Source organism: Lampetra planeri, chromosome 17 (genome assembly GCF_965212315.1).
Source record: "Lampetra planeri chromosome 17, kcLamPlan1.2.h2, whole genome shotgun sequence".
Classification (NCBI taxonomy): domain Eukaryota; kingdom Metazoa; phylum Chordata; class Hyperoartia; order Petromyzontiformes; family Petromyzontidae; genus Lampetra; species Lampetra planeri.
In genome coordinates, this window is record NC_136123.1 from 795,559 (window position 1) to 821,340 (window position 25,782).

General features: G+C 54.5%; 1 protein-coding gene across 4 annotated transcripts in view; it reads left to right on the plus strand.

The window, feature by feature from the left end:
• Positions 1-25,782, plus strand: part of VIRMA (vir like m6A methyltransferase associated) — a 59,062-nt gene that overhangs the window by 22,583 nt on the left and 10,697 nt on the right. For 2 of the 4 annotated variants that reach the window (XM_078601801.1, XM_078601802.1), the window contains exons 15-24: positions 1,568-1,670; positions 2,011-2,247; positions 3,232-3,554; positions 9,760-9,998; positions 10,632-10,730; positions 11,336-11,486; positions 12,317-12,558; positions 18,198-18,351; positions 23,179-23,400; positions 24,646-24,821. In XM_078601801.1, the coding sequence (XP_078457927.1) occupies positions 1,568-1,670; positions 2,011-2,247; positions 3,232-3,554; positions 9,760-9,998; positions 10,632-10,730; positions 11,336-11,486; positions 12,317-12,558; positions 18,198-18,351; positions 23,179-23,400; positions 24,646-24,821 (1,946 nt within the window). The remainder of the gene's footprint in view (positions 1-1,567; positions 1,671-2,010; positions 2,248-3,231; positions 3,555-9,759; positions 9,999-10,631; positions 10,731-11,335; positions 11,487-12,316; positions 12,559-18,197; positions 18,352-23,178; positions 23,401-24,645; positions 24,822-25,782) is intronic. The other 2 variants (XM_078601800.1, XM_078601799.1) reach the window with 2 other exon arrangements.

Genomic DNA, 25,782 nt, shown 5'->3' on the forward strand with positions numbered 1-25,782 from the left:
TGCTACACTTACATCAGTGGCTGCTTTGTCCAAAATTCAGCATTGCAAATCCTGGTCCCTGTATCAGTTATCCAGTAGCAAGGTCAGTATCAAACCTCCATTTTCTTGCTCTTTGTGTGCATACCCCCATTTGGACTCCATTGGCGCGATGTTGTTGCACGTTGAAGCAATGTGCAGTGCACCACTACCTTTGTGTGAGACTGGCTCCTGAAAGATGACGTCGCCAACAAAGCGTATTTGTCACATGAAACCAACCCAAGATCAAGACAAATTACGCTAAACAACCAATTTTCACAGTTGCATATTTACACGGTCACAGGTGATCGTCCAGGCTGCTGAAACCACCGACTTGCTGCGCTTGAGCAACCCGGTTTTAATCGCACGTGGCCGACACCTTGACTCACACTCGGGATCTCGGTGGTGCCGGTCGTCGGTAGCCTCCCGACGCGGCATCGGTTTCCTGAGACTCCCGGCCGCCGCCACCTCTGTGGCTCCGTTTGACCGCGCGGGTCGCTCCCGGCCGCGACAGCCCAAACGGGTTTTCGCAGGAGTGTCACTGTCAGGTGCGACCAACAGCCCTCCGCGCTGGAATCCGCGCGGTTGATGTGAGCTCAGTCTCGCGTGCGGTGTCGCCCCGCCGCTCGTTCTGCCTGCCGCACCTGAAATGGAGGCTGAGAAAAACCTGTTTTGTCTCGTGAGACCCGTGTGACAGTGGAATTAGGGTGGCTTGCCGCATTCAGCGAGCAAACAATGCCATGTGATTGAATGACGTCCACTTAGAATAACACACAACACCACCGGCGCGGCCCTGCTTGTCCTCTTGAGCCCTATCGGTTGTGGCCGAGGGGGTGATTTTGGTGATTTTTGAATTGTTAAGGTTTGCTAATGCGTTTACATTAATCGCACAGCTCTTGATACATTCGACTGCAGATAGATCTGGTACCAGGCACAAAAGAATTAACATTCAGGCAGATGTGGAAAAACGTCTCGCCACCTCTGTCGTAATCACCACTGGTTAAAAGGAATAATTACAGGAGGAAACCTTTAACACTCCAAATATGTAGCCAACTATGTGTTGTTCGTGGAGTGATGGTGCAGTAGTTATCACACTGCGATCTGAGTTTGATTTGTGGCCACGCCTACCATCACTGGCAAGGTCCTGGGCCCCTTTCCCAATCTGCACTGACCAGCGTGGTGACGCACGGTCATACAACCCCAATGACTGACACTGTTTGGGGAGGCCTTCATCCGGGAGTGACTTGACATTATTATTTATTATAGGCATAGTTATTGCAAAGTATCCACTTATGTACCTAACCAGTCTAAACTAACACGACAGAATATACAACACAGACATTGCACACGATCTAAAATAATATTTTCTTAAATTTATATAGCAAATGCCAATAATGTGGCAATTTGTGGAACTCCCACGGAGGTTACTCGTTGCGTGCATCGTCTCGGACGCTGCCGCCAACGCTGCTGAGTGGGTGGCAAGGGCTGGAGTTGGGCAGCATTGTCAGGACTGTGTGGGTAACGTGTGGCGTGTGTGCCCTTTGACCTGCAGAACCTGGACAGTCTAACGATCCACGTTGCCCATGAGGGGCCGGGCCTGGCCACGGCACTGAGGGTCCTCAAGCACATCGCCTGCCCTCCCCCGCCCATCAAAGGTCCGTGCGACGATCGCTTCTAAAGTCTGCCTTTTATCCGACTTTGCTAACATGATTATCGATAACTTGTTGATAATCCCATTAGCACGGTTGGCTACGTAAGGTGCGAAAGAAGTTCTACACATTCATATGGAGTCGATGTGAACATTTTACCTCTAGCCAATTGGTAAGCTGGAGGTGAGCCACTATCTCAATGCTCATTTTCAGTTGGATATCACTGGCTTTTTTAACCTTTGACCCAACTTTTGGTTTTTCCTCTGCTGTTGTCGTTATTCGCCCTTGGATCCCGCGCTAAGTTTGCGACCGTCTGCGTGTGTGTGGATGGGTGTGCCCGCGCCAGCAGGGCAGCAGAAGGACCTGCGCTGGAACCTCGCCGTGATCCAGCTCTTCTCGGCCGACGCTCTCGACCTCTTCATCCGCGTGCTGCAGAAGCTGAGCGCCGTGCTGCTGCAGGCGTGGCGCCACCACGCCGGCGCCATGGCCAGCCTGCAGCGCAGCCTGGTGCTCTCCATCGCCACGTGCGCCCTCTCGCTGCTGCAGGCCATGCTGGCCGAGCTGCTGGGCGGCGGGCCGCAAGGTACCGCGCCTGGCGCTGGGTCGACGGGGATGGCTAGCGGGGATGGCTCATGTCGCACGGTCTAGAACCGTAACGACGAGAGAGTTCCGTTTACAGCCACTGTGTCGGCCCACTATGGGATGTTATCGGCCTTCTCGTGCGGTGTCGGTCATGAGGGTTCGTTGACCGTATTTCACCATGCTGGTCAGTGCAGGTTGGTGAAGGTGGCGTGCTCAGGACCGGTTCGGTTACTGCTTGCCACTGTTGTTAGTCATGGCCAGGAGTTGAACCATTGGTTCATTGTGCAGTGCACAAACCACTGCGCCATCACTGGATATTGTGGTCGCATCTCGCATTAACGCTCTGGCAAAGCGCTCTGCTTTTTCTTTGCCATGACGGAGAACACCTGCGTGGCTTGCATTGTCGGCGTGAGTGACCCCGCAGTGGTGACACGTAAATGAAAAGTGAAACAGCTGTACTTGGTAGGGGAGGGGTAAGGGGGCGGAGCACACTGACCAACCTGACCCCCGTCCTACCCCTAATCCACAAACACCAGCCAACCGATCGCTCGTACTGTAGCACGTGCTCCAACCGTGTTTTACAAGGCCACAATTTCTCTACGTGTCGCAAACAATCCGCCAAACCGAAGCACAGAATCCCAATGCCGCTCTATGCCCCCGTCGTGAATCGCGTTCAGATGCGCGTCTGCGGCCGTCTGGAACGCTCTTCTGATATTAGGAAGCCACTGGAGCTATGCACTTTTCAATTTAGATTGAGAACACATTTCTTGAGAACTGCTTTTTGTGTTTTAGTTTGTTGCCCTTCCCCCGCACCTCCTATTAGCACGGTGCGAAAGAAGTTCAATATACATACTTCTTGGAAGCCCCGTGAGAACAGTTTGGCCGAGGTTGAGGTGCCATACCCTGTACACGCGGGAGGCCGGTGTTCTCCGAGCCACGTGACCGGTTTGACCATTGCGAACTTTACGACGTGTCCCCGGCGCAGGTGGCGGCTTCGAGCTGCGCGACTCGCGGCTGCCGGCGGCGCTGGTGTCGCTGCACACGGTGCTGTGCTCGGTGCCACTGTCGGGCCAGCTGGAGGCCGAGGAGCAGCAGGTGCAGACGCTGGCCGTGGACACCCTGCTGGCCTTCACGCAGGGCGTGGGCGAGCAGGCGGCCGGCTCGGGCGACACGCTCGCCTCCAACACGTGGTCGCTCATGCTGCGCGAGGTGCTCGACTGCACCTTGGCGGCGCCCGAGAGCTTCTACTCGGGCCTGCTGCTGCTCACCGAGCTGCTGCCCCTGCCGCTGCCCATGCACGCCGCGGAGGTGAGGTGCCGCGCTCCAACGTCTCCCCCGTGGTCCTCCGCTCGTCCGCTGGTCGCCCGGGGTCGAGCAAAAACCCCGTGCCTTCTGGGCCGCGGTCGGTGCCGGCCCCTGTGGTGCCCGCTGCTTTGATGCGACCGGGAGCTGCGAGGCCGCGTTTGCATTTTTCCGGTAATCTCCGGCCACGGGTAGAGGGTCTCCACGCCTACACCTTGGACCCTTATCTCATCTCGGTTGTAAAAAATAATAATTCGCACAAAGCATTGAGCTGCTTTCGTAATTGTGTTTGTTACCAAAACAAACGCAGTGGGGGGGGAGGGTTGGGTGGGGGAGATAGTCAAAAGAATGTCATGCTAGAGAGGAATGCAAAATGAAAATAGGTTTAATGTTTCCTCATCAAAACAGAATTTTATCTGTTTGCGTGCGTTGGCTCCGGTTCGTGGGTCTTGTTCCAAATGGGACGGAGGGGGCTCTGGGCGCGCCGCACTGTACCTGGATCTGGTGAAGCCATCCCCCCCCCCCCCCGACCTTTAGGAGGAAGTGCACGGCGGCGGCGCGTTATCGCCCGCGCTCATCTTCACGCGGCCGCGTCGGCCGCCTCGCAGCCGGCCGGTTTGTCGTTGGGATTTTGTGGACTTTGGCCTGTCGAGGTCCCCGCGTGGAGCGCCGCGTTGTTCTTTTACGCACCGTGCCTAGCGCCGCAACAAATCGCGGCCGTGGTCAAACAGGTGCGAGCGGCGACCGGGGAGGTTGGCAATGAGGAAAGCGTGATATTTATTGATGCGTTCTAAAGTTCAAACGCCGTTTTATCGTTCTCCTTTTGAGCTGAACCCTTCCTAAATCTTACGCGTGGACCTTCTCCCGGCCAGTTAAGCGCCCCACGCGGTTTTAGTGCCTGCGGGTTTTATAAGTTGTTTTTTCGCGTAAGCTCGCGCCTTGGGGATGCGCGAGCGTTCGCGTGCGCGGTTGCGTCGAAGCCCCGCTCGTGAACGCCCATCTCTCCCGTGTGTAATTTGACGTGCAGCTGCAGCCCCCACCAAAAAAGCTTCGACTCCGGGAGGCCCCCCCGCCCCCTGCCCCGCCCCCCCTCGGATTAACTCCGCGAGGCTGCGCGATGCCTCGGGAATGCAGTTCTTCTGCTCGTAAAAGTCATATGCAGAACTCTCCACCAACAAACTTCTGAACCCCCCCCCAACCCATAAAGTTTGGCCAATTTTTCCACTGAATCCTAATAATTTGCCCTTCTCACCGCAGCCGAATACAACCAGCCCTAATAATTAGCATGCGCCGTCCCACTCGGTGAGATTGTTGTGCTAGACTCACTATCGAGTCCCACTATCGAGTCCCACTATCGAGTCCCACTATCGAGACCCACTATCGAGACCCACTATCGAGTCCCACTATCGAGTCCCACTATCGAGTCCCACTATCGAGTCCCACTATCGAGTCCCACTATCGAGTCCCACTATCGAGTCCCACTATCGAGTCCCACTATCGAGACCCACTATCGAGTCCCACTATCGAGTCCCACTATCGAGTCCCACTATCGAGTCCCACTATCGAGACCCACTATCGAGTCCCACTATCGAGACCCACTATCGAGTCCCACTATCGAGTCCCACTATCGAGTCCCACTATCGAGACCCACTATCGAGTCCCACTATCGAGTCCCACTATCGAGTCCCACTATCGAGTCCCACTATCGAGACCCACTATTGAGTCCCACTATCGAGTCCCACTATCGAGTCCCACTATCGAGACCCACTATCGAGACCCACTATCGAGTCCCACTATCGAGTCCCACTATCGAGACCCACTATCGAGACCCACTATCGAGTCCCACTATCGAGTCCCACTATCGAGTCCCACTATCGAGACCCACTATCGAGACCCACTATCGAGTCCCACTATCGAGACCCACTATCGAGTCCCACTATCGAGTCCCACTATCGAGTCCCACTATCGAGTCCCACTATCGAGTCCCACTATCGAGTCCCACTATCGAGACCCACTATCGAGTCCCACTATCGAGTCCCACTATCGAGTCCCACTATCGAGACCCACTATCGAGACCCACTATCGAGTCCCACTATCGAGACCCACTATCGAGACCCACTATCGAGACCCACTATCGAGTCCCACTATCGAGACCCACTATCGAGTCCCACTATCGAGACCCACTATCGAGACCCACTATCGAGACCCACTATCGAGTCCCACTATCGAGTCCCACTATCGAGACCCACTATCGAGTCCCACTATCGAGTCCCACTATCGAGTCCCACTATCGAGTCCCACTATCGAGACCCACTATCGAGTCCCACTATCGAGTCCCACTATCGAGTCCCACTATCGAGTCCCACTATCGAGACCCACTATCGAGTCCCACTATCGAGACCCACTATCGAGTCCCACTATCGAGTCCCACTATCGAGACCCACTATCGAGTCCCACTATCGAGACCCACTATCGAGTCCCACTATCGAGTCCCACTATCGAGTCCCACTATCGAGTCCCACTATCGAGTCCCACTATCGAGACCCACTATCGAGTCCCACTACCGAGACCCACTATCGAGTCCCACTATCGAGTCCCACTATCGAGTCCCACTATCGAGTCCCACTATCGAGTCCCACTATCGAGACCCACTATCGAGTCCCACTATCGAGACCCACTATCGAGTCCCACTATCGAGTCCCACTATCGAGTCCCACTATCAAGACCCACTATCGAGTCCCACTATCGAGTCCCACTATCGAGACCCACTATCGAGTCCCACTATCGAGTCCCACTATCGAGACCCACTATCGAGTCCCACTATCGCCGCCCGCACGCGTGCAGGGGCATGGGGAGCAGATGCGATGAATGCTGCAGCTTCATCGAAATCAAATACTTTTTTTCATCAGACCTTAAAAACTAAAAATAAGGGCTTGAATTTCTATTTATCAATTGGCTTCGGGGAAGGACAATGCGAGCTTGCTCTGGTAGAGGGAAGGCTGCCAAGAGCCAGCCAGACTCGGTGAATTGACTTCTTTATTATATTCTCCCCCGCGCGTGCATGTCAGGACTTGCAGGCTAAGACCGCGTGTCTCGCTGGGGCTCATGGGAATTAATATTCTTCAATCGCGGTCGCCGACCCTGGAGCCCGATGATAAGTGACTCGACACGGCCGCGCCGCCGCCGTAATCTGTCGTGACATTGTTCGGCGCGCTCCCCGTTCTCACTCAAACCGTCGGCGACAATGGCCGGTGTCCACCAGGGGTCTGTTGGGTGACCTCGTGCAGGGATTATTATCTGTCGCCGCTCGTGCGTTCGCTCCCCATGTAAGCTGCCTTGCGTGGGGCGAGAGAGCACAAGGGCATAGTTGTTGATGGTGGTCCGTCCCTCGGTCTCGAGTCACCACCTGTCCTGGTTTTCTCTGGATTGTCGTCTTGCCCTTTAGGCAGCTGCTGTCCTAGGAAATATGAAAAATTTCCTGGGACACTAAACGTCCGGATTTTATTTTTTGTTAGTTGCATAATAATCCACCGCTCATGACAACGTGTTTACATGTAGTTTTCCACTCTGCTGATATGGTGAAGATATTCTACTTCAGATATGTTTGACTTTGAATTCCCCGCCCATCACCTTTTTTCCCCCCCAAGCCATTTCCTTCATCAATTCCAGAAATTTGTTTGATTGTTATCTCCGGCAATTTTTTATCGTGCTGTTTGTTGCTGGCAGCTTGACATGTTGTGCCTACGCTCGGCGACCACGTGGCGTTACACTTCAAAGGTGGCGACGCTCTATCGGCCCCCGGCGCCTTCTTGGCCCGCAGTGGCGGTGAGCGCGAGGTCCTCTCCGGCCGTGCTCGTCCCACCTGCGTTGGGTCTGGTCGTGTCCAGATGGACCGGTTTGCATTGGCCTCCAACCGTCCGCGTCAACACCGCCGTGCCCCTCGCACGGCGGTCTCCCTCCTCCCTCCCTACCCACGTCTGCCTGCCCAAGGTCGCTTTTCATGTTGGGCGGCAAGTGGGTTTCAAACTCAGATCCAAGCAAAACCCCCGCTCAGGTGTGCGGCGTTTGGTGAGGACACGTGCCCCTGGCCTGGCCACGTGATCTCTGCCCATGAGGGGATGTGGTACCACTGTGCACTGTGTAGCGACTGGTGCAGGAGTTTACAAATCGTGGGCCTGGGTAACAATGCAGTGTAGATTTACGGATCGTCTTAAGATGCGACCGCATCAACAGTGGGCATGTTTACGCGACAGCGAGAAAAGTGTAGGCAGCAGTAGACCGAGGAAAAAGGGGAAGGTCTTGAGCCTCGACTTGAACTGGGACAGGGAGTCAACAGTGCCGTTTCCAGGGGGGATGGAATTTCCATGCTGTGGGAGCAGCCGAGGAGAATAAAGTGATCTTGCACTGACCAAAGGGCTTTGACAGAACGGAGATTGCATGGAGGGGGGGGGGAGCAGATGGAGGTGAGAGGGGAGTGATAGGAAGACGGGAGTGGAGGGGGGAGGTGGGGAGCAAGTTCATGGAGGTTCTTGATGGACTTGTGAGTGAGATCTTGCGGTCGGTGCAGGAATGGATTGGGAGCCAGTGGGGGCATCAGAGTCTCGGGATGATGTGGACTCCTGCAGAGGTTCGGGTGACAAGTCTGGCAGTTGCATTTTAGTTGAGCTGTCCCTTTCTATAGACTACTCTCTACAAGTAGAGCGCTAAAATAACAACGGTGATGATGTATGAATAGAGTAGTCGTGCGCTCAGGTATGTGGCCGTGCCGGTAGGTGTGGTTGTGTTTTTATTTACGCCTTTTGGGTGTGTTCGCTGCTTACACTTGGGCTTAAAGGAGGAAGATGCAGCCCAACAAAGCCAATTTCTCTTATCTCAGATCTCGTGCATACCCAACCGGTGTGTCACCGTTCTATTCTATTTTGTGTTTGTAAAGCGCCTTTCACCAAGGCGGGCGGGTCTGGAGGTTTGATTAATTGTCAAGATTCGGGGTTGCGATTATGATTTTAAAAATATATTTTTTATTGTTAATTTTACATTCTGTCTGATCTCTCTCACTTGCTCTTGTAGCAAGTTCACTAAACAGAACGACAGAGCTTCATATAATGTATCGTCATCGGCTATGATCTGTCCACTGCTGGATGAAGGCCTCCACATGTTGTTGCCCTCTGTCACGGTCTCACGATGCACAATGTTCCACCGCGAGCCTGCACACGAGCCGATTTCATTGCTCCATCTCCCTGGTGGACGCCCCCTCTCCCGGGTGCCTTTCCTTCATTTGACTATTTCCGCAAGCGAGGTCCGCTCCACTACCGCACACTTGCACTCGCACGCCCACGGCCGTCATTCCTTCCAGCCACACGTCCTGCCCAAACTCTCTTGTCTTCGCATTCCATAGCATCTCGCTAACTGGCCCGTAGCAGGTTCGCTGATCAATTTGTAGATGTCTGTTGGAGAGACAGAACCGTGAATCACCTCCGAGTATGCAAGTGTCGAAATCGATGTTGATCGAGGAATGGATGCGCCTTGACGTGCCTTTTACCTAGCCCTGTGCGTCGCGGGATGTCCTGCACAAGTTTGAAGCTTGGTTAATGAGAACAATAACGCCATAAAATCTGTGACGTCACGCTTGTGAGTTTTCGGTACTTTCTAACGCGTCCCTGCAGTAAGATCACTAAATTGTGCTCTTTAAAGTTTGAACTCTAACGATGGAAGTTGTATTTATTGAAGGCCAGAACACGCAGGCTATAGATCTGTCCGCAGAATAAGAGCCACTGGCTCATTTGGTTTACTTCCTCCTGTGAGGGTACCTGAGGCTGCGCTGCTTTGTGCTGTTCCGCACGAACGGCTGTGCTTGTGACTACATTCCCATGACCTTCTGCCAGCGAGCCCCCACCATTCTCCACGTGGCCAAGATACACCCAGCCTGGCACAAGCACCGTGGTGACGTCGCCACCATTCAGTGCTAATGGCTGCTGCTGCTGTTGTTGTGACTGACTGATGGGTACCTAGCCGGGCACGAGCAACGTGGTGACATCACTGCCACTCGGTGGTGAATGGCTGCTGCTGCTGTTGCTGCTGCTGCTCTTGTTGCAGTCACTCCAGTTGAAGTGTACCTAGTCTGGCACAGGCCCCATTATGACGCCACCGCTATACGGTGTGCCGCCCTGCACTGGCGAATGACCGCGTCCCTCTTCCCGTCTCCGCTACGCAGCCCCTGTCGGCGCAGGATGTGACGACGGCGCTGAACACGCGCAAGCTGTGGAGCCTGCACCTGCGGGCGCAGGCAGACACGCTGGCCGAGCTGATGTCGGTACAGGCGGCCACCGGCTGCCAGCCGCTGCAGATGCTGCTGCGCCGCGTGGCCGTGCAGCTGGCCGACCTGGCCGCGGTGCCAGCGCTCATGGTGCTGCGAGCAGCACTGCAGCTGCTGCACTCTCAGCTCACCGCCAGGTACGGCCGGAGCCTGACTCCCGACGCTGCCGTTTACTCCGCGGTGGAATCTCTAGCACCCATCCCCAATCCTATTGCTCACTGCTGGGCGCTGCTGCTGCATGTGACCCAGCGCTGTGAAGGCAGCAGCGACGGTTGGTGGATCGCCGCACAATAGTTGTAAAACTCCCTTCATGTGGGCGTCGAGGATGTGGAGCCGTACCCTGCCTCGCCAGGAGAAGCACTCCAGCAAGGGGACTAATCGCCATCTGTTTCCATCTCTACGGCCTCCCATTTTTTTATGAACACTCCTTGTTGCCTGAAAACGTCTTAAGGTAAAAACCCAATGCCGAACCATCCTGCTCTCTGACCCAGAACTTGAACTCCCTCGTCTTGTTATCCGCTCGAACCCATTTACATTAGCCATAGGCTCTCCTCTAAAACCTAAAAACTTTACCCCACTCCCCTAGGTCGACTGAGCCTTAAATGAGTTCCCGGTGCTGCGTGTGAACATCACCACTGGGGAGACGATGGCTGCTGGGGCTTGTTGCTGACCACACCACCCCCAGTGCTACTCGCTTACAGCACTTGCTCCAGCATTCTGTGAAGGCTACCGGGGGGATCTTTGTCTGTGTGTGCACGTTGTCTTTGCAGTGAGAGCGTGGGTTGTCTGTGCTCGCCGCTGATCGCCCGCGTTCTCGGCTTCCTGGATGCACTGGTAGCACACGCGTCCTGCAAGGCAGCATTCCTCAGGTGCCCCTCCACTCCCACTCCCACTGCGCCTGCTCGATGATTTGCATTTGTAAAAGTTTCTGTGCAGTTCCAGGTAAGCAATCTGTCAGATCAACCAGGTATGCGTAGCAGGAAGTGACTTTCATTTGGAGTAAAAAAAAAAGTTCCGGCCCATCTGGCCGCCTGTAGTAAGATCGCTCGATTCCCAGTCCGAAGCTTCACGAGTTTGTAAAATCCGGTTTGTGGTCAATCCCCACCGATCATTGTCATCCATGTGGAGTGACGAAGATTGATCCCACTTGGTGGGTAGTGGGCAGCATTGTTACAATGGAGGGTCACTGCTGCTCATTGTCGGAATGTGGAATTTCCTACACCAGCTCGAGTACTACCAACACGGCCTCGTCTTCATTGGCGTTGTTCTTGTAAACACAGGTGCAAGGTGGTAGAGCACTTGTGGGAATTGATCGAACCTCGCAAGTTACGGCGGGTATACCCGTTAGCATTGTCGTGAATATAGTGCCGAGTAGCCGTAGGGGTTAAGTGAGCCCAATGATGAAATGGACTCGATGGATGGGCGCGTTGTCGTTACATTTCCCCCCATTGTGCCACCCTGCGGGGTCCCGCAGCATCGTGTCGGGGAGCGTGAAGGGGGACGAGCGTCTGACCGAGGTGCTACCCGCAATGCTCGCCATCCTACGGGCGCCAGTCGACGGTTCCGTGCACCAGCAGCAGGCGCAGGACTGCGTTTCCTCCATCCTGCAGTCGCTGTGCGATCAGGTATCGCTCGCTCGTGGTCATGCCTGCTGCTGCTGCTGGTGGTGCCGCTGGTGCTGCTCCCACATGAAACCATTTGCATACAACACACACGAGTACAAAACATTAATCCGTACACATGCGATCCGATGCGTGAAGAATTGATTTAGGTCTATGCATCGTTGCATCTCTATGCCCCGAACAAATGTGTACTTCATAGTGATGCGAGGCATGCGAAGTGATATTTGTGGTTGGTGAAGATCGCCAGCGATGATTTGCCATAAAGCTGCTCCATTGTATCGTAGCTTCCTGGTTCTCTTCAGCAATTGCCTCATTATGGAAGGCTTTGAAATAACAATGAATCGCAACAACGGTATAATAGTAGTAAAAAGCATATGAAGTGCATGTGATACGGATCTGTGGGGTGGCCGCAGAAGCCTCGGAGAGAGTGGTTATTTTTTTTCTAAGCAACATCTTTGCCGAGTGTCAAGAGGTCTCGTTCAGAAATGAGCCTTGCCGTTTGGCCATTTACGCTTGTGCGAGAAAACCAGAGTGCCGGACAGAACCCACACGCGCCAAGGAAGAACGCTGATATACTGTGTGGTTAAGGCGGGTGACATATTTGCTGTGCTGCCTCTTTACAGGCACCACCCCCGTAGGTGCGGTGTCACGATTCCCTTTGCACAAACCATCAGTCGCAATCCACGAATCCTACCCGAGTCATGGTGTGCTTTTCAACATCGTCGCCATCGGCGTTATTGTTACCGTCGTTTTCACGAGACATTTCTCACCGTCGTCGCCGCCATCATTGCGATCATTGTTTTTGTCTTTTATCGCCACCACTTCCCCCCCAGGACATCAGCCTTTGCCCGAGCGTCTCGGGTGAAGGCTCAGCCGCGAGCCAGGACTCTCCGCTCCTCCTCCTCCTCGCCGCTAACAACAACGTGCCCTGCCGCGACGCGTTGGCCCCGGCTTGCGACGCGCTGCTGGAGCTGCTGGGCCGCGGCGGAGAGCCCGCCGGCCGCGGCCTGCTATGCGGCCTGCGGGCCCTCGCGCTGCTCGCCGAGCACAGCTACGGCCTCTACCACGTCCGCTGGTGGGTGCCGTGAGGGCGTCGTCGTGGTGCGTGGGGAGGTGAGGCCGCCGCCTGGCCCCTGGGTCGCGTTGGGACTTTGGAAAGGAGGAGATCGGCGGCTTTCGTGGGGCCGGGCTGGCTGGCATGACGTGCGCTGTGATTTGTGGGATTATGCATCGCGTCCGTTTTGTCCAGTGTGCTTCTTAAACAGACGCTTGGTTTGCATCCGAGAGTGACCCATGCTATTTTTTGCGGCAACTCTTTTGTGACGTATGTGTATTGAACTTGTTTCGCACCGTACGTAGCCAACCGTACTAATCGGAGGTGGTGAAACTACGTAAAAGTCTTTCCTGTGGAGAGTTTGCATTCACAGCTTTATCTTTCCATAAATTATTTAGTGTACTTCACCATAAAATTAAGTGTTGAGGCTAAAGGTTAAGGTTTTGCAGTGTCAAGGTGTAGCGGACACACAGCAGGGCACGAGAGGTTGCGCGTTGCGAGTGTAAAAGCAGGGAGCCAGGGAGCACGTGAATGCCGAGCGTTAAGCAGGAACCTCGAGCGGAGGGATGAGCCCGGAGAACAAGCAGCAGCGCTTAAGCAATTTGGAGGGGGGGGGTGTAAATTGCCATTAAACAGAGGAGGGCACGGGGACGAACGGGTTAATAGCAGGGGTCAGGAGGCCCGGGGCCACGTCTGCTAAGTAAGCGAGCCGTGAGTGCTGCTGCCGCACGGCGGGGGGTGCCGGCCTGGTTGGTTGAATGACGACCGCTGGGGGGGAGGGCGTCGTTAAGATGCTCGGGCACTTTGCCGGGAGGCAGCGCGAGCGCTGATCTCGGCTGCAATCCGATATGCGAGGGTCGCGTCGCTGCGACGCTGAGCACACGTGGGGGGGGGGGGTTGGGGGGGGGTGGGGCGGTGGGAGTGCTCCGCGATGCTGCGCCGCGGAGCTGGCGGATGACATCACGCTTATGTGCGCCGCGACGAGCGACGCTTAACCCACAAAGCACTGGCAGGGACTTGGATTGTCGTGCACTTTTGAGGTTTTGTGCAACATCTGACAAAAAAGGCTAAATATTCAAATATAGGATCACAGAGCTTGGGCAGGTTTTGGCACTGGTTCTGACTGCCTTCCCACTTGTCTGGTTTTTGTGCTTCTGGTACGTGACGAGTTGTACTGCGTTTTGAGATGCAATTTGCATGAATGACTGCGCTAGATACAAATAAATATATTATTATACGTAGCAATGCAGCGAAGAAAAATATAACCCAAGAGTGCAGCACTGCATTTAAGAGACCCGGCTTGATAATGTCTATGATGCTCCATTTTACAAGTTCTCGCACAAATAAATCATCTTGCTGTGAGCAAGCATACGTTACTGCTTGTACAGACTTTGTACATGCGACCGCTGGAGAAGTGTAGATTATTTCAGGGCGGCATTCTGCCAAGGTTAATGAAATAACTATTTCTACGATGTTCAGGAAATTCCCCCAATTGTTTGCGTCAGAATATATTGTTTTGATTATGGGCAGGGTAAATGACGAAAGTAAGAATGTTCTTGGTCTGTGCTCGTACAGCACTGCCAACACATGTTGCAAAATAGAATTCCAAAATGTGTGCTTGGTTTCAAAAATTCGCGTACCGTGGGGGCGGGTTGGTGGTCGGGAAGGAGGGTGGGCGGGTGGCCAGGGTGGGCGGCAGCCTCGAGCCGTGTACGTGGCGGTGCGTGTCAGCACGCCCCGGTGGCTTCGTCGCGAAGGGGGGGTGGCGTAGGGCAAAGCCAACTCGCGCTTGCGTCGGCAGAATGGTAATCCGCAGGTGCGGGGCGGTCGCCGGCAGGGCCGCTGTTTTGTATGTAAACAACGCGACTCCGAAGAAAAAACCCGCTGGGGTTCTCTAATGGGCGAGCAGGGTTAGGGTTTCTCGCGCGTGCGCCGTCTTGGGCTGTGCGCCGTCCGGCGGTGCCACCGCGGGCGCCGCTCTCAAACTCCGGCACCGCTTGGCGGTGCTGCCGCCCGCCGCCGCCACGAGCAGTGCTACTCCCCAACCCCATCCACCCACGTGGACGTACAAACGTTGCCGCCTTCGGCAGCAGGGAATGGAGTGTTAGCAAGAGCACACGGCGCCCTCCATGCACCCTGTGAGCACTTTGCACGTTGCGCATTCACCGCTACGCAGCCGCACAGCTTGCTCCCCGGGCAGGGAGTGGGAGGGAGCCTGCGATAATTACAGACTGCAGACGGCCCGACCTGGTCGCACTCTCAGCCGCTGCCTCCTCACGGGGCAGCCAGGTGAAATTTTAATCAAAGAGATTTTCCTAATATGCTCCACACGGACGCGTCAACGTGGATTACGGCGGCACCCGCCCGACTGGGCGGTTTGGGGAGATTGTCTTCGTAGCCCCCAGCCGTGGGTTGGTTTGAGCGAGCTGGGCTGCCGGGCATGGAGAGTGGGGACGGGGGTGGGTGGGGGGCTGGGAGGGTAATTGTGAGCGGCCGGGATGGGCTAGGAGACGCAGATGCGGCTGATAGCGTCACGCAGGTGTGCCCCAGGCCTGGAGGACCAGCGTGGCACATAATGGCAGGATTTGCCGTGTAATCAGAGATGTACCACTGCGTGGATTTTTGTGGTTGTGCTGGGTAGCTCTTCGATGTGCGCTGGAGACGTGCGGCGCGTTCTCTGGCACCGTGTCCTTCGTTGCACTCCCAGCGCGTCACGCCAAACTGCACGCGATAACGACCCGAAAAAATACGTCGCAGAGCGAATTGGAGATTTGTGCGGGGACCTGTAACGTTGGGTGCCCGCCGGGCTGCCGATGATTCTCGTGCCAGCCGGCATCTTTCAGTACCCACCCCATGGTCCGCGACGCCACCAGCCCAGCCTCAACATCGGTGACATTTGCACGTTAGTTTAAACTTTAAATGACATCCGTGCGAACGTTCAGCTGGCTTAGATCATTGTGTAAGTGTTTGAAGGTGGTGGGCTGAACGTGCCTCTGTAAATATCAGAGCTGGGAGGTACGTGCTCGATGTGCGACGTGGGTGAACCCTGGGTCTTTGGGATGGGCGTGGGTAGCGCGCCGTCATCATGTGACTAATCCCCCCCCCCCCATCATCCTAACATTACAAACGGACGCCCCTCTGTGACACACTGACAAACGCGAAGGCGTTGGGTTCACAGAGGCTCGTGCGTCCAGTTTTGCCCATCAGATGTTGAAGCCAGACACTGGCGCACAGTTTTTGGGGACACGTTCCAGACACGCGCAGAGCATGGGGTCCCCCGTAGGATTATCACACAAGGGCCTGCACGCATTATCAGGGTGGCGGGAACTTCGGTGATGGAGCCATCTAAAGTTGGCGTTCGCTTGTGAATCCTGGGTAGTACAAAACATTTGTATTGATTTAAAAAAAAAATGTTGACAGATTTTTTTTATCACCTGTTAGAACCTTTTCTCCCATCATTTGTACCTTCATGAGGTCATCGTCCCCAACACCAGCGATGATCAGTCCACTGTTGGATGAGAGCCGCCCCATTATTCCACTCTATGTGAAGCTCCAGGGATTCGTGTGCACGCGCCTGCCGCCAGAAAAGCCCTGCGTTGGTGGTGACGTTGGCGCAGCCTTGCTTGACGATGGCGCAAAACAGCACCAGCAGAAGTGGCAGCAATGGTGGCGGCAGCAGCCGCGGGAATGTGAAATTCCGGGGAAGGTGCAGCGATTGGCTAGTGCGATGCAGAGGGCGAAGCACGAAGGGCATTTTGAGTAACAGGATGCCCTGCGCAGTGCAAACACAAACAGTGGCTGAATAATTAAAGTAGTAAAACATTGCTTGACTGCTCCAAGCACAGTGCAGCAGCCATAATTGTCGGGTGGAGCTGCGGGGGACGGAGCGATGGAGCTCTGTGAGCGTGGGTGGGAGAGAATGGAGGGCAAGGAAGGGAGGGAGTGAAGAGGGAAGAGGAGATGGAGGGATAGGATGGACACTGGGAGGGGAGGGGAGGGAAGGGAATAAGGGAGTGAGCTGTGTAATGGCTACAAATAATATGGCCCACTGCCCGAGGTGGGTTGGGCAGGGCTGGCAAGGGGAGGGGGTGCGGGGAGCTTGTTACCTGTGGCTGAGTGGAGTGGGGGGCGGCGGGGGATCTCTGGGCGGCAGCATCAGCAGCAGCTGGGTGTGGGGCCACTCACGGCCCCGATGGGCGGCGGCGTTTTTTATCTCGTGATCGGCAGGAGTGGCCCCGAACTCCGTGACCCATCCCTGAGCATTCATCACCTGCACGTCTCGCCACACCCCGTTGGCCATGCCTCATTTACTTTTGCACTCCTGCTGCAGCCTCCCGGGGGAAAATCGTCTGTGTGCAGAGAAACCTGGTGGGTTTGCCCCAGCCAGGCAAACGGTTCCACAAATAATAGCCCGAAAAATAGTCACGGCTGCTTTATTTGTCGAGAACACGGGATGATCAATTGTGCAAACCGTCGTGTGGAAACATGACGGCGGGTTCGGCTGGGTTCCCCGGCATGAAGGGAGCGCGATGCCACAACAAGGACGCTTAACACGATGGCCGTGATCAGCGGTTGTTTGCACTCATCTCACTGAATGATGTTTACCAAACATTAGTTAAACGTCTTGGCTTTAATTCACAACACGTCCTTAAATCCAAATCTACTTGTATAATAAACACAGGCCGAATTTTTCATCATTTTTATTAATTAATCCTCTTCATGGGAGATTAGAAATATACTGATTTTCATTTCGCGTTTTCTAGTTGCTATTTAAAGACACAGACGAGAGCCGGCTCTTTGTGCGTCGGCATTGAAACAAAGCAGACCGGCGCAAACCCGTCGCTCCCCATTCCTGAGCTCAGCTGATGGGTTTGCCACGTGTCCTCTCATCATCCCGCTGTGGATTCTGCTGCTGCTGCAGCTTCATCTGCAGCTGCTGATGCTGCTGCTTCTGCAGCTGCTGCTGCTTCTGCAGCTGCAGCTGCTTCTGCAGCTGCTGTAGCTTCTGCTGCTGCAGCTGTTGTAGCCTCTGCTACTGCAGCTGCTGTAGCTTCTGCTGCTGCAGCTGTTGTAGCTTCTGCTTCTGCAGCTGCTGCTGCTTCTGCAGCTGCTGTAGCTTCTGCTGCTGCAGCTGCTGTAGCTTCTGCTGCTGCAGCTGCTGTAGCTTCTGCTGCTGCAGCTGTTGTAGCTTCTGCTGCTGCTGCATTCCTCAATGCCATTCTTGATGCCGTCCACCCACATTGCGCTCCCATCTGTATGGCCCCGCCAAATTGCCGTATCGTGCCGCTCGCCAGTTGCCTGAGGCAGACCTCCGTCTTGATTTTTTGCACCGCGGTGGCTTGTCTTGGTTGATTTCTAACGAGTGCAGCGCATGTTCTCCTGCCAGTGGTCCTTCAACTCTTTGTAACCTCAAAGTCTACCGAGTGTGGCACAAGCGCTGTGGTGACGTCACTCGCTTAGTGGCAAATGGCAGCTGCTGCTGCTGTTATGGGTATCTGTCTGTCTGGCCACCCACCGTCTCGTGTGCCGTGCCGATCTTCATCTGTGCTCCTCTGTAACAGCACCTTGCCCCGGTCGGTTAAAGGCTATAAGGGGGATCTTTTGTATTTTTGCATCTGTCCACGTGTCTGTGTGATTGTGTCCTCCCGCTCCCCACGCAGCGCCCTGCGGAAGCACCCCCACGCTCTGTTCGGGGTGGTGCGCGGCGTGGCGCTGGCCGCGACGCGGGAGGCGCCGGCGCTGGCGGAGCACACGACCGCGCTGCTCTCCGCCCTGCTGGAGCTGCTGCGCCCGCTGCTGGGAGCCGAGCACGCGGTAACGAGCGCCCCGCTGCGTACGCGCCACGCGCACACGCTGGTCACGCGTTGCGTTCACCCTGCGTGCACCCTGCACGCATGCGACACACCCCCCTCGTTCTCCCTGCGCGCGCCCTGCCACATGCAAAACCTGAACTGAAATGGAGCAGGTCTTGCTGAGCTGCCATCTCCTGGCCACCTCATAGCCTGGCGGATTTGAGACTTTCACAAATCTGAGCGATTTACTGGATTCATACCGGTGAGCCACTGCATCCAGCGATGAACCCACACCGTTCCTGTGCACCCACTGTGTTCTGAAGGAAGCGGTGATCGAGGACCACGAGGTGACAGAGTTTAAACATGGGCTTGGCCACACACCTGACACACAGCCGTCTGCAAAACCGTGGCCACCCTCGTTTACTCACCAAAGCTATGCAGGGAAGGGAGCGTCTCTCGCACTTTCTTTGGCTCGGCGTATTTATTTTTAAAGGGCGTCTGGAGGCAGAAGGGGTGGGGGGGGTGGTGGACCCAGTTATCCTAAAACCAATATTTTGAAGACCCTTTTTCCCTTCACCATTGGGGCAGCGAGGGCACGATCGGCGCCTCGAAACGGGAGCCCGGAGCACGCACGCGGCTCCTGTGAGACGAGCATCGAGTCTTCCCGCCCCCCCCCCCGCACGTTCAGACGTCGCGAATGAAAGGAGCGCCGCCCCACACCCGCGAGCCCCTCGGCTCTCGACTGATCCTAGCCGTTGAAGCGCCCTGTGCTGGAAAGACGTGGGGTTGTCCGTGTGGTCGGCGACATGGGTTTTGCAAACAGCGGGGGGTGGAATGTGCGCAAGGCTTTGTCGAACCCCACTGCTGTAAATGGATGCGTCCGTCGGTGATGTGTTCCTCCGCCAGGGGTGTGGCGGAAGATTTGTGAGAGAGGTTATTAAAAAGGGGGTGAAGAAAAATAGTTGGTTAAGCTTACCAGACATCGTACTTCTTGCCCTTACAGACTCGCACAAAAATGCAGGCCTACACGTTTGTGCGAGCTGCTTTGTGTGTGCGTGTGTGTGGGGAGCCATGGAGCAGCCGTGAGTGCGTTTCGCTCTGCGTTCGATTCCTGCTCGCAGCCAACGTCAGTGGTTGAACATCTGAACCGGTCTTGGGCACATCCCGAACGTCGACTGAACTTAAAATGAGCACGCTGTGCGGTTTGCAAATGTCGGCACCGGGGAGACAAAGGCAGCCAGGCGTGGTGCTGGCTACGCCCGGCACCACCTCCTCGTGCGCCACGGCGGCCTTCTTAGGTGCTCACGAACAGCACTTGCCCCAACAGTCTTTGTAGGCTACGCGGGGGATCTTCATTTCGCATGTGCGTGTACTTGTATGTTGGTAAGTTTGCTCATTGTGGTACAGATTGGCTAGATCGCCGCAGGGCAGGGCGCATTGTTGTCCACGTCAGGCTGCGCGCGCGTCGAGCGCTAATTCATCGTGCAACGTAATTAACGAGCCACGTGGAGGGTGACTAAAAGGACGCCTCTGGCCCCAGTGACAAGTGAGAGCCGCCCCACTGGTGCAGTCCATTTTCGCGTCAGCTCCTCTGTTTGATTGACGTTGTTAAAAGGTCGATTGCAAAAGACTTTTTGCTTACGCGCGGTAATAATAATAATAATAAGTAAAAGGTAATGACATTTTTGTACCGTGAAGCGTCGGGGAAACTGCTGGGAACGCTGGGCTGTCGGCCTGGGGGGAGCGGAGAGTGGCGCACATCGATGACCCGACGCACTGCGCCGCTTATAACTTTGGACGTGTTTTTCCCACGTCCATTTATTACTTTTTCTAAGCACAATTGCTGAGCACGGGCCCAAAATGTCAAACGGCCAGCAACGTGAAGGTCCTGTCAAAATTATCCTTTCCCCAACAGTCTGTTAAGGTTGTAACCTGGGGAATCTTTTTCTTTGCGTTTGTGTAGTGAGCATGTGGGTAAATCTCACACGTAGACTTTGACGGCCAATTTCATGGCACACAATTGGTTTATTTTGGGTTAGATTATGTAGCTGTTATGCATTTATTTTGAATCTGTAACCCTCCACCACCTGACAGCCAATCAAATTGGGTTTCCGCGTGGTCAAATGTTCCTATTGATTTGGTGTTTCAGCAAACCGGAGGAGCCATGTTGAACAGCAAGCAAAGTGTTGACAATTTGAAATGAAGTTTCGCTGGAGATTGCATCCAGCATCGCCAGGTGTTGACAAAAGTTTATCTCTCGCCCACGTGTGTGTACGTGTGGTTGTGTGGATGGTACAGTGGTTGGTGCGCTGCGCTATGATCCCAGCGGGCAGAGTTCAATTCCTGCTCACGGCCAACATCGGTGACGATTATATGAACCAGTCCTGTGCCCCCGCTAGGTCGACTCAGCCCTAATTAAACGAGTACCAGGTGTGATGTTGTAAACATCAGCACTGGTGAGACAAAGGCGGCCAGGCGTGGTCGTGGCTACCCACCCTCATCCCCTCGTATGTTGAACTTGATGGATGCATGTTCAACCTCTTTCCCATCGTATGTTGAACTTGATGGATGCATGTTCAACCTCTTTCCCATCGTATGAAGCCGACCGTGCTAATCAGAGGTGCGGGAGAAGGGCAACCAACTAAACATAAAAAGCACTTCTTGTGCTGTGCCGGCCCTAAGAGGTGCTCACTAACAGCACTTGCCCCAAGAGTTGAAGGCAATAGGGAGGGGATCTTTATCTTTTGTTTGGGTGTAAATTTGCGAATAGGTTCACCTGTGTGCGTCTGCGCGTGTGTGGGTGTGTGTGCGCGCTCATGCAGAATCTCCAGTTTTTGTTTAAGTTGTTACTCAAGTTTTTAAGTCTGCTTTCGGCTGCTTAGCCTGAGGGGTGTAGCATGCCTACGCATACTGCCAGCATACCTACGTACTGTGGTGATCATACCTACACAAACTGTCCGAATAATATTCATTTTTTTAAAAAGTACACTTGTAAGGTGCAATTCATCCAGGCATTTCCATGCGCCATATGCCTATAGAGACATACTTTGGGAGTACCTAGACATGCTGTGATTATACCCACTCGTACTGCCAGCATATGGAATACATGTGCGGTACCGATCACGCGATATTTAGCGCGCTGTACTACGAACCCAGTGACCGGAATTTGGTTCCCAGCCATGGATAATATCGGTGGCGAGTGATATCGGAACCGGTCTTAAGCTTTCCCTTGAACAAACCCGCACTGAGCCACATTGTAAAGTCTGGTCAAACAACCCAATTTCATGACACCGTTTGGGAAAAGCCTTCATATTGTTGATGCGGGGCCATGCATTATTATCGTTGCTCTTGCCCGTGGCACGGACGGCTAAATAATAATTCGGCGAGCTGCTGGTGTGCCCAGCTCACCGGACTTCTCCAGGATGAATACAGATTCAGATTCTGGTGCTGTGCGGCCACGAGTGGATGGATTTGCGAGGCTTGCGTTGCCATCCCCCAAGTGTGCTGCTGGCTGAGCGCTTGCGGCCGCTCTGCATCGCTGACGGATAAACCCGACTCGTCGGATATTTATTTTTGTCAGCTGGGCGTGGTGGGGATGCGTGCTCCTGCGATGCAGCACTTTGTATGTGTGTGTTGAACTTTATTTGCACAGTACATTGTCGACCGTGCTAATCGGAGGACGCAAGCGTTGGTGGGTCGTGCAGAGATTTGCGAAACTCCCAAAATCCCACCGAGTTGTGAGATGGAAGCCCGGAGATGGCAGTACAGCAAGTGGGATTATCAACCTATCAGTGTGTACCGTTTTTTGGATGTCATCTATGTATTTATGGGTTTTCTCTGGGTACTCTGGTTTCCAAGATCTGCTGTAATGTAGCGGGTCGGCGCACTGGACTTGCGATCCAGCGGCCGCCGGTTCCGCTCCATTTCCCGGCGCGGCAATTGAAGTAACGTAGGTGGCAACGTTCTTAAATCCCCTCCGCTGCCTCTCCACCCACAGTACAAATGGGTTCACCACAGTCTAGGATAGGCAACGTGGAAGAGTAGGCCAAATATCCTCTAGAGTTTGCTCTAGTCGAGGCCCTTCCCCCAGCAGTGATGCAAGCACGCAATTTCAGGGCTGCACCTCTACATTTTACTCCGGTTTCTTCCCACAAGCAAAATAGTTAAAAGAAAATAGCAGAGAATTCCAAATACAGGACGATCTTGAGAGCTGGTTTTGAGACTCTCCTGCAAATATAAATGACCATTGTTATTATTTTAATCTGTGGGGATTCGGCTGACAATCGTGTGTTTATCGCAGCGTGTCAGAGGCATTGTGCTGTGTGTCCGTCTCAGCTGCAGCTGCCTTCCTGCGAGAGCACCCGGCAGCCTGCGTGCGGCGCTGCTCCTCACGCCCCTTTGGGGGTGGCTCGCTCCAGCAGAGGTGCCACCCAGAGGCGGCTCGGTGGCTCAGTGAGACCGATACTCGATTTGCTTGATTATCACCCCAAAGCAATTCCTATGAATGACGTTTGGAAGTATAAATCAGGTGATTGGCCTCTGACCATAACCGCCCGGAATGCGCCCGGTCCCTTCAGATCTCCATAGCAAGCAGGGATGAGCCTGTGCTCGGCTTCCATTCACACCCTGGTGTGTGCGAGCTGCAACGTTCTTTCGTGCCCATTCCGTTCATCCGTTCCCCAAATCGGATTCTCTCGTCAATTACGGAACTTCCGGGATGGACAATGGATTCCGTAAATGGTCGTCGACGCTATCAACAACTCGATAAACTGAAGAGATATCAGAACCACTCCTGTGCCAGTCTCACCCGACCGCCCCGGCGCCGGGCGACCTCCTGTCCGTCCTCCAGGGACACGAGGGCGAGGAGGGCGAGGAGCACGAGGGGAGCTCTGCTGAGGCGACGGCAACGGCGGGGGCCGCCGCGGGGGCCGCCGCGGGTGCCACGGCGGGCGCCGTGGCGTGGGTGATGAGCGTCGCCGAGGCGAGGCAGCAGTTCCGCTGGGGGGAGCCGCTCGGGGTGGAACACCCTCTCGTCCAGCTGGAGAAACTCGTCACGGTAAAGGCAACTACGGTAAAGGCCATGGTACATGGGGGTGCAGCGTTCTTTGTCTGGCTGCCAGCAGGAGCACATGTGGCCCGCTCGGGCTCTAAGAGTGGCCCGATGAGCTATGTGCCGCCAAGGGATGTGGCTGCCTAAGTTCTAAAAAGTTAGATTATGAAGATGAAATGTTAACAAGGGATAGACAGATTTTCAGGAAAGCGTCTTGAGATTAAAATACGACAAATGAGAACTGTAGATAAGATTAACAGATCCGTGTGATGATACAGATTAACAAGGGGGATAGAGTTTAGAGGTCTGGAAGTAAAGAGATAGATTTGTGAGATGAGAATGCAAAACATGAGATAGAGATGAGAGATCTGCTAACCAGAGATGAAGATTATTGAGGTGAAAGAGAAATAGATTTGAGTTACAGATTAATCGTCACATGTGCAGATGGCATGACTTTAGGTGACGTCATTACGTCTGTTTGTGACGCTAGGATTGCATACCCTCATGTCACATGACCCACCAGTGCTCACGAGTTTTATATCCATTACGATCGTCGCTGGGAATCGCCAGTGACAACGGTTGCTGCACACAGCGTCTTTGCCTCATTCTGAACAAATCTGTGTTGGCTGCTTTGTCTGCCCATGTTTCACGCTGCACATGAATGTAAATTAACTTAGAAATGTAAATAACATGTTTATTTAAATGTCCCAGTCAATTTATAGGGATCAATCAGAATGTTAGTTTCTAACATTTGCATGCATCGTACAAAGTTTCTCGCTGGCTTATTTTATTTTTTACTAGAATCTGCTTCGAAATGCACCCAAACCCGGCGTGAGAGATCGGCCGTCTCGCTGGCTGCGTGGCGTCTTGTTTCAAGGAAGACCCATTCCAAAAAAGCCACGGCAATTGCCGTCTGCTTTCCAGGTTCCGTCGTGCTACCTCGTTGCACGAGGGGTTCTGACAATTCTCCGCTCGGCGGTAAAGCTGGCACCGCACCTGAGCAATCGTCAAGATCTGAGCAAGTTGTTGCACAACGAGGAACTTGCAAAGCGGATACGGGGGGGGGGGCATCGGCAGCAGTCACTGTTGCGCAAATGTGTCCGGTGATGTTGTCTAAATCGTTATTACAAATCGCAGAATGGGTCGCTTCAGAGTAGAGTTTGTACGCAACCGATTGCGCAACGATTCAGTGGCGCGCGCAACCAGGCTGCGTAGCGTCGACGCCGACACTCGGCGGTGGCGGCCGTGCGTGTGCTCGGGGCACAGGACCAGGGCAAGGAGGAGGAGGGGCTGCTGGAGGGGCTGCTGGAGGGGATGTCGGCGCTGCGCCGCACCCTCGACTCGCCCGCCGGGGCCCTGCCGCTGCCGCCGGCGGACTCCGACGTGCCGCCGGAGCCCACGCTGCCTCCGCCCGAGAGCCTGCAGCAGATGTTCACCTCCAGGTCCGTGTCGTCATCCCCGCCCGCCCTCCCCCCGCACGCAGGGGCTTTCTCTGCGCGCTCGCGGTTTTATTTACCCCCCCAAATGCAAAACGTCATGGGCCGTGATCGGCCTCCTGCCGCTGAGTGATGGCTGCCCCAAGCTCTTGCCGCTGGCCAAAGACTTCTTATTACGTGACCCTCCTGGAAAAGATTGCTATTGAGACTCGGTGAAGTTCTTCTTGCTGAAAGAAAGAACTCAATGTTAGTTATGATCATCTTCATACAGTACATTTTGGATGTGTATAGCATCTTAAGCTTTTCCGCATTTCAAGACGCTTTGACGAATCAGGTGGGCATGCTTGTATTATAGAGAGAAACAGGCAGTCGATGGTAAACATCGAGATGTTAAGCGTGGACTTGGGCAGGGAGTCGACAGCACGGAAGGCTGGGGGAGATTAAGTTCTGGACAATTGGGGGCAGCAGAGGAGAATGAGCGACCTCCCTCTTAAGTGAATGGTGACTGCAGATTTCAGCAGAAAGCCTTGGTTGCTGGGGTCAAGGTTGCATCTAGGGGAGTTGAGTGAGATGAGCAAGCAGAGGTAGAAGAGTGTCTCTTTGTTGAGCTTCTTTCGAACCTTACGTAGCCAACCGTGCTAATCGGAGTGCATAGAGGGGAATGGAATGAGAAGTAAAGTGCTTGGAAGGGGGGAGCATGATGCGATGGGGAGGAGGAGAGCAACCATGAGAGTCTCAAGACTCATTGAGATGGTCGTCTGTTTCCTTGACGCGACCGAGTTTCGCGACTGGCCTGCGCGCTGTGCTGTCCCGCTTGGCCCCGCCGAGCCAAGTGCGGCTTGAACAATCGTTTCACTTCTGCAAGATTGATGTCTTGTTTTGGACAAGGTAACTCCCCTGGGACTGCCTGGCAGACACGTGGCCTTTAATTATACGCACCTGCAGCTCTTCTTCGGCAGTTGCTGAC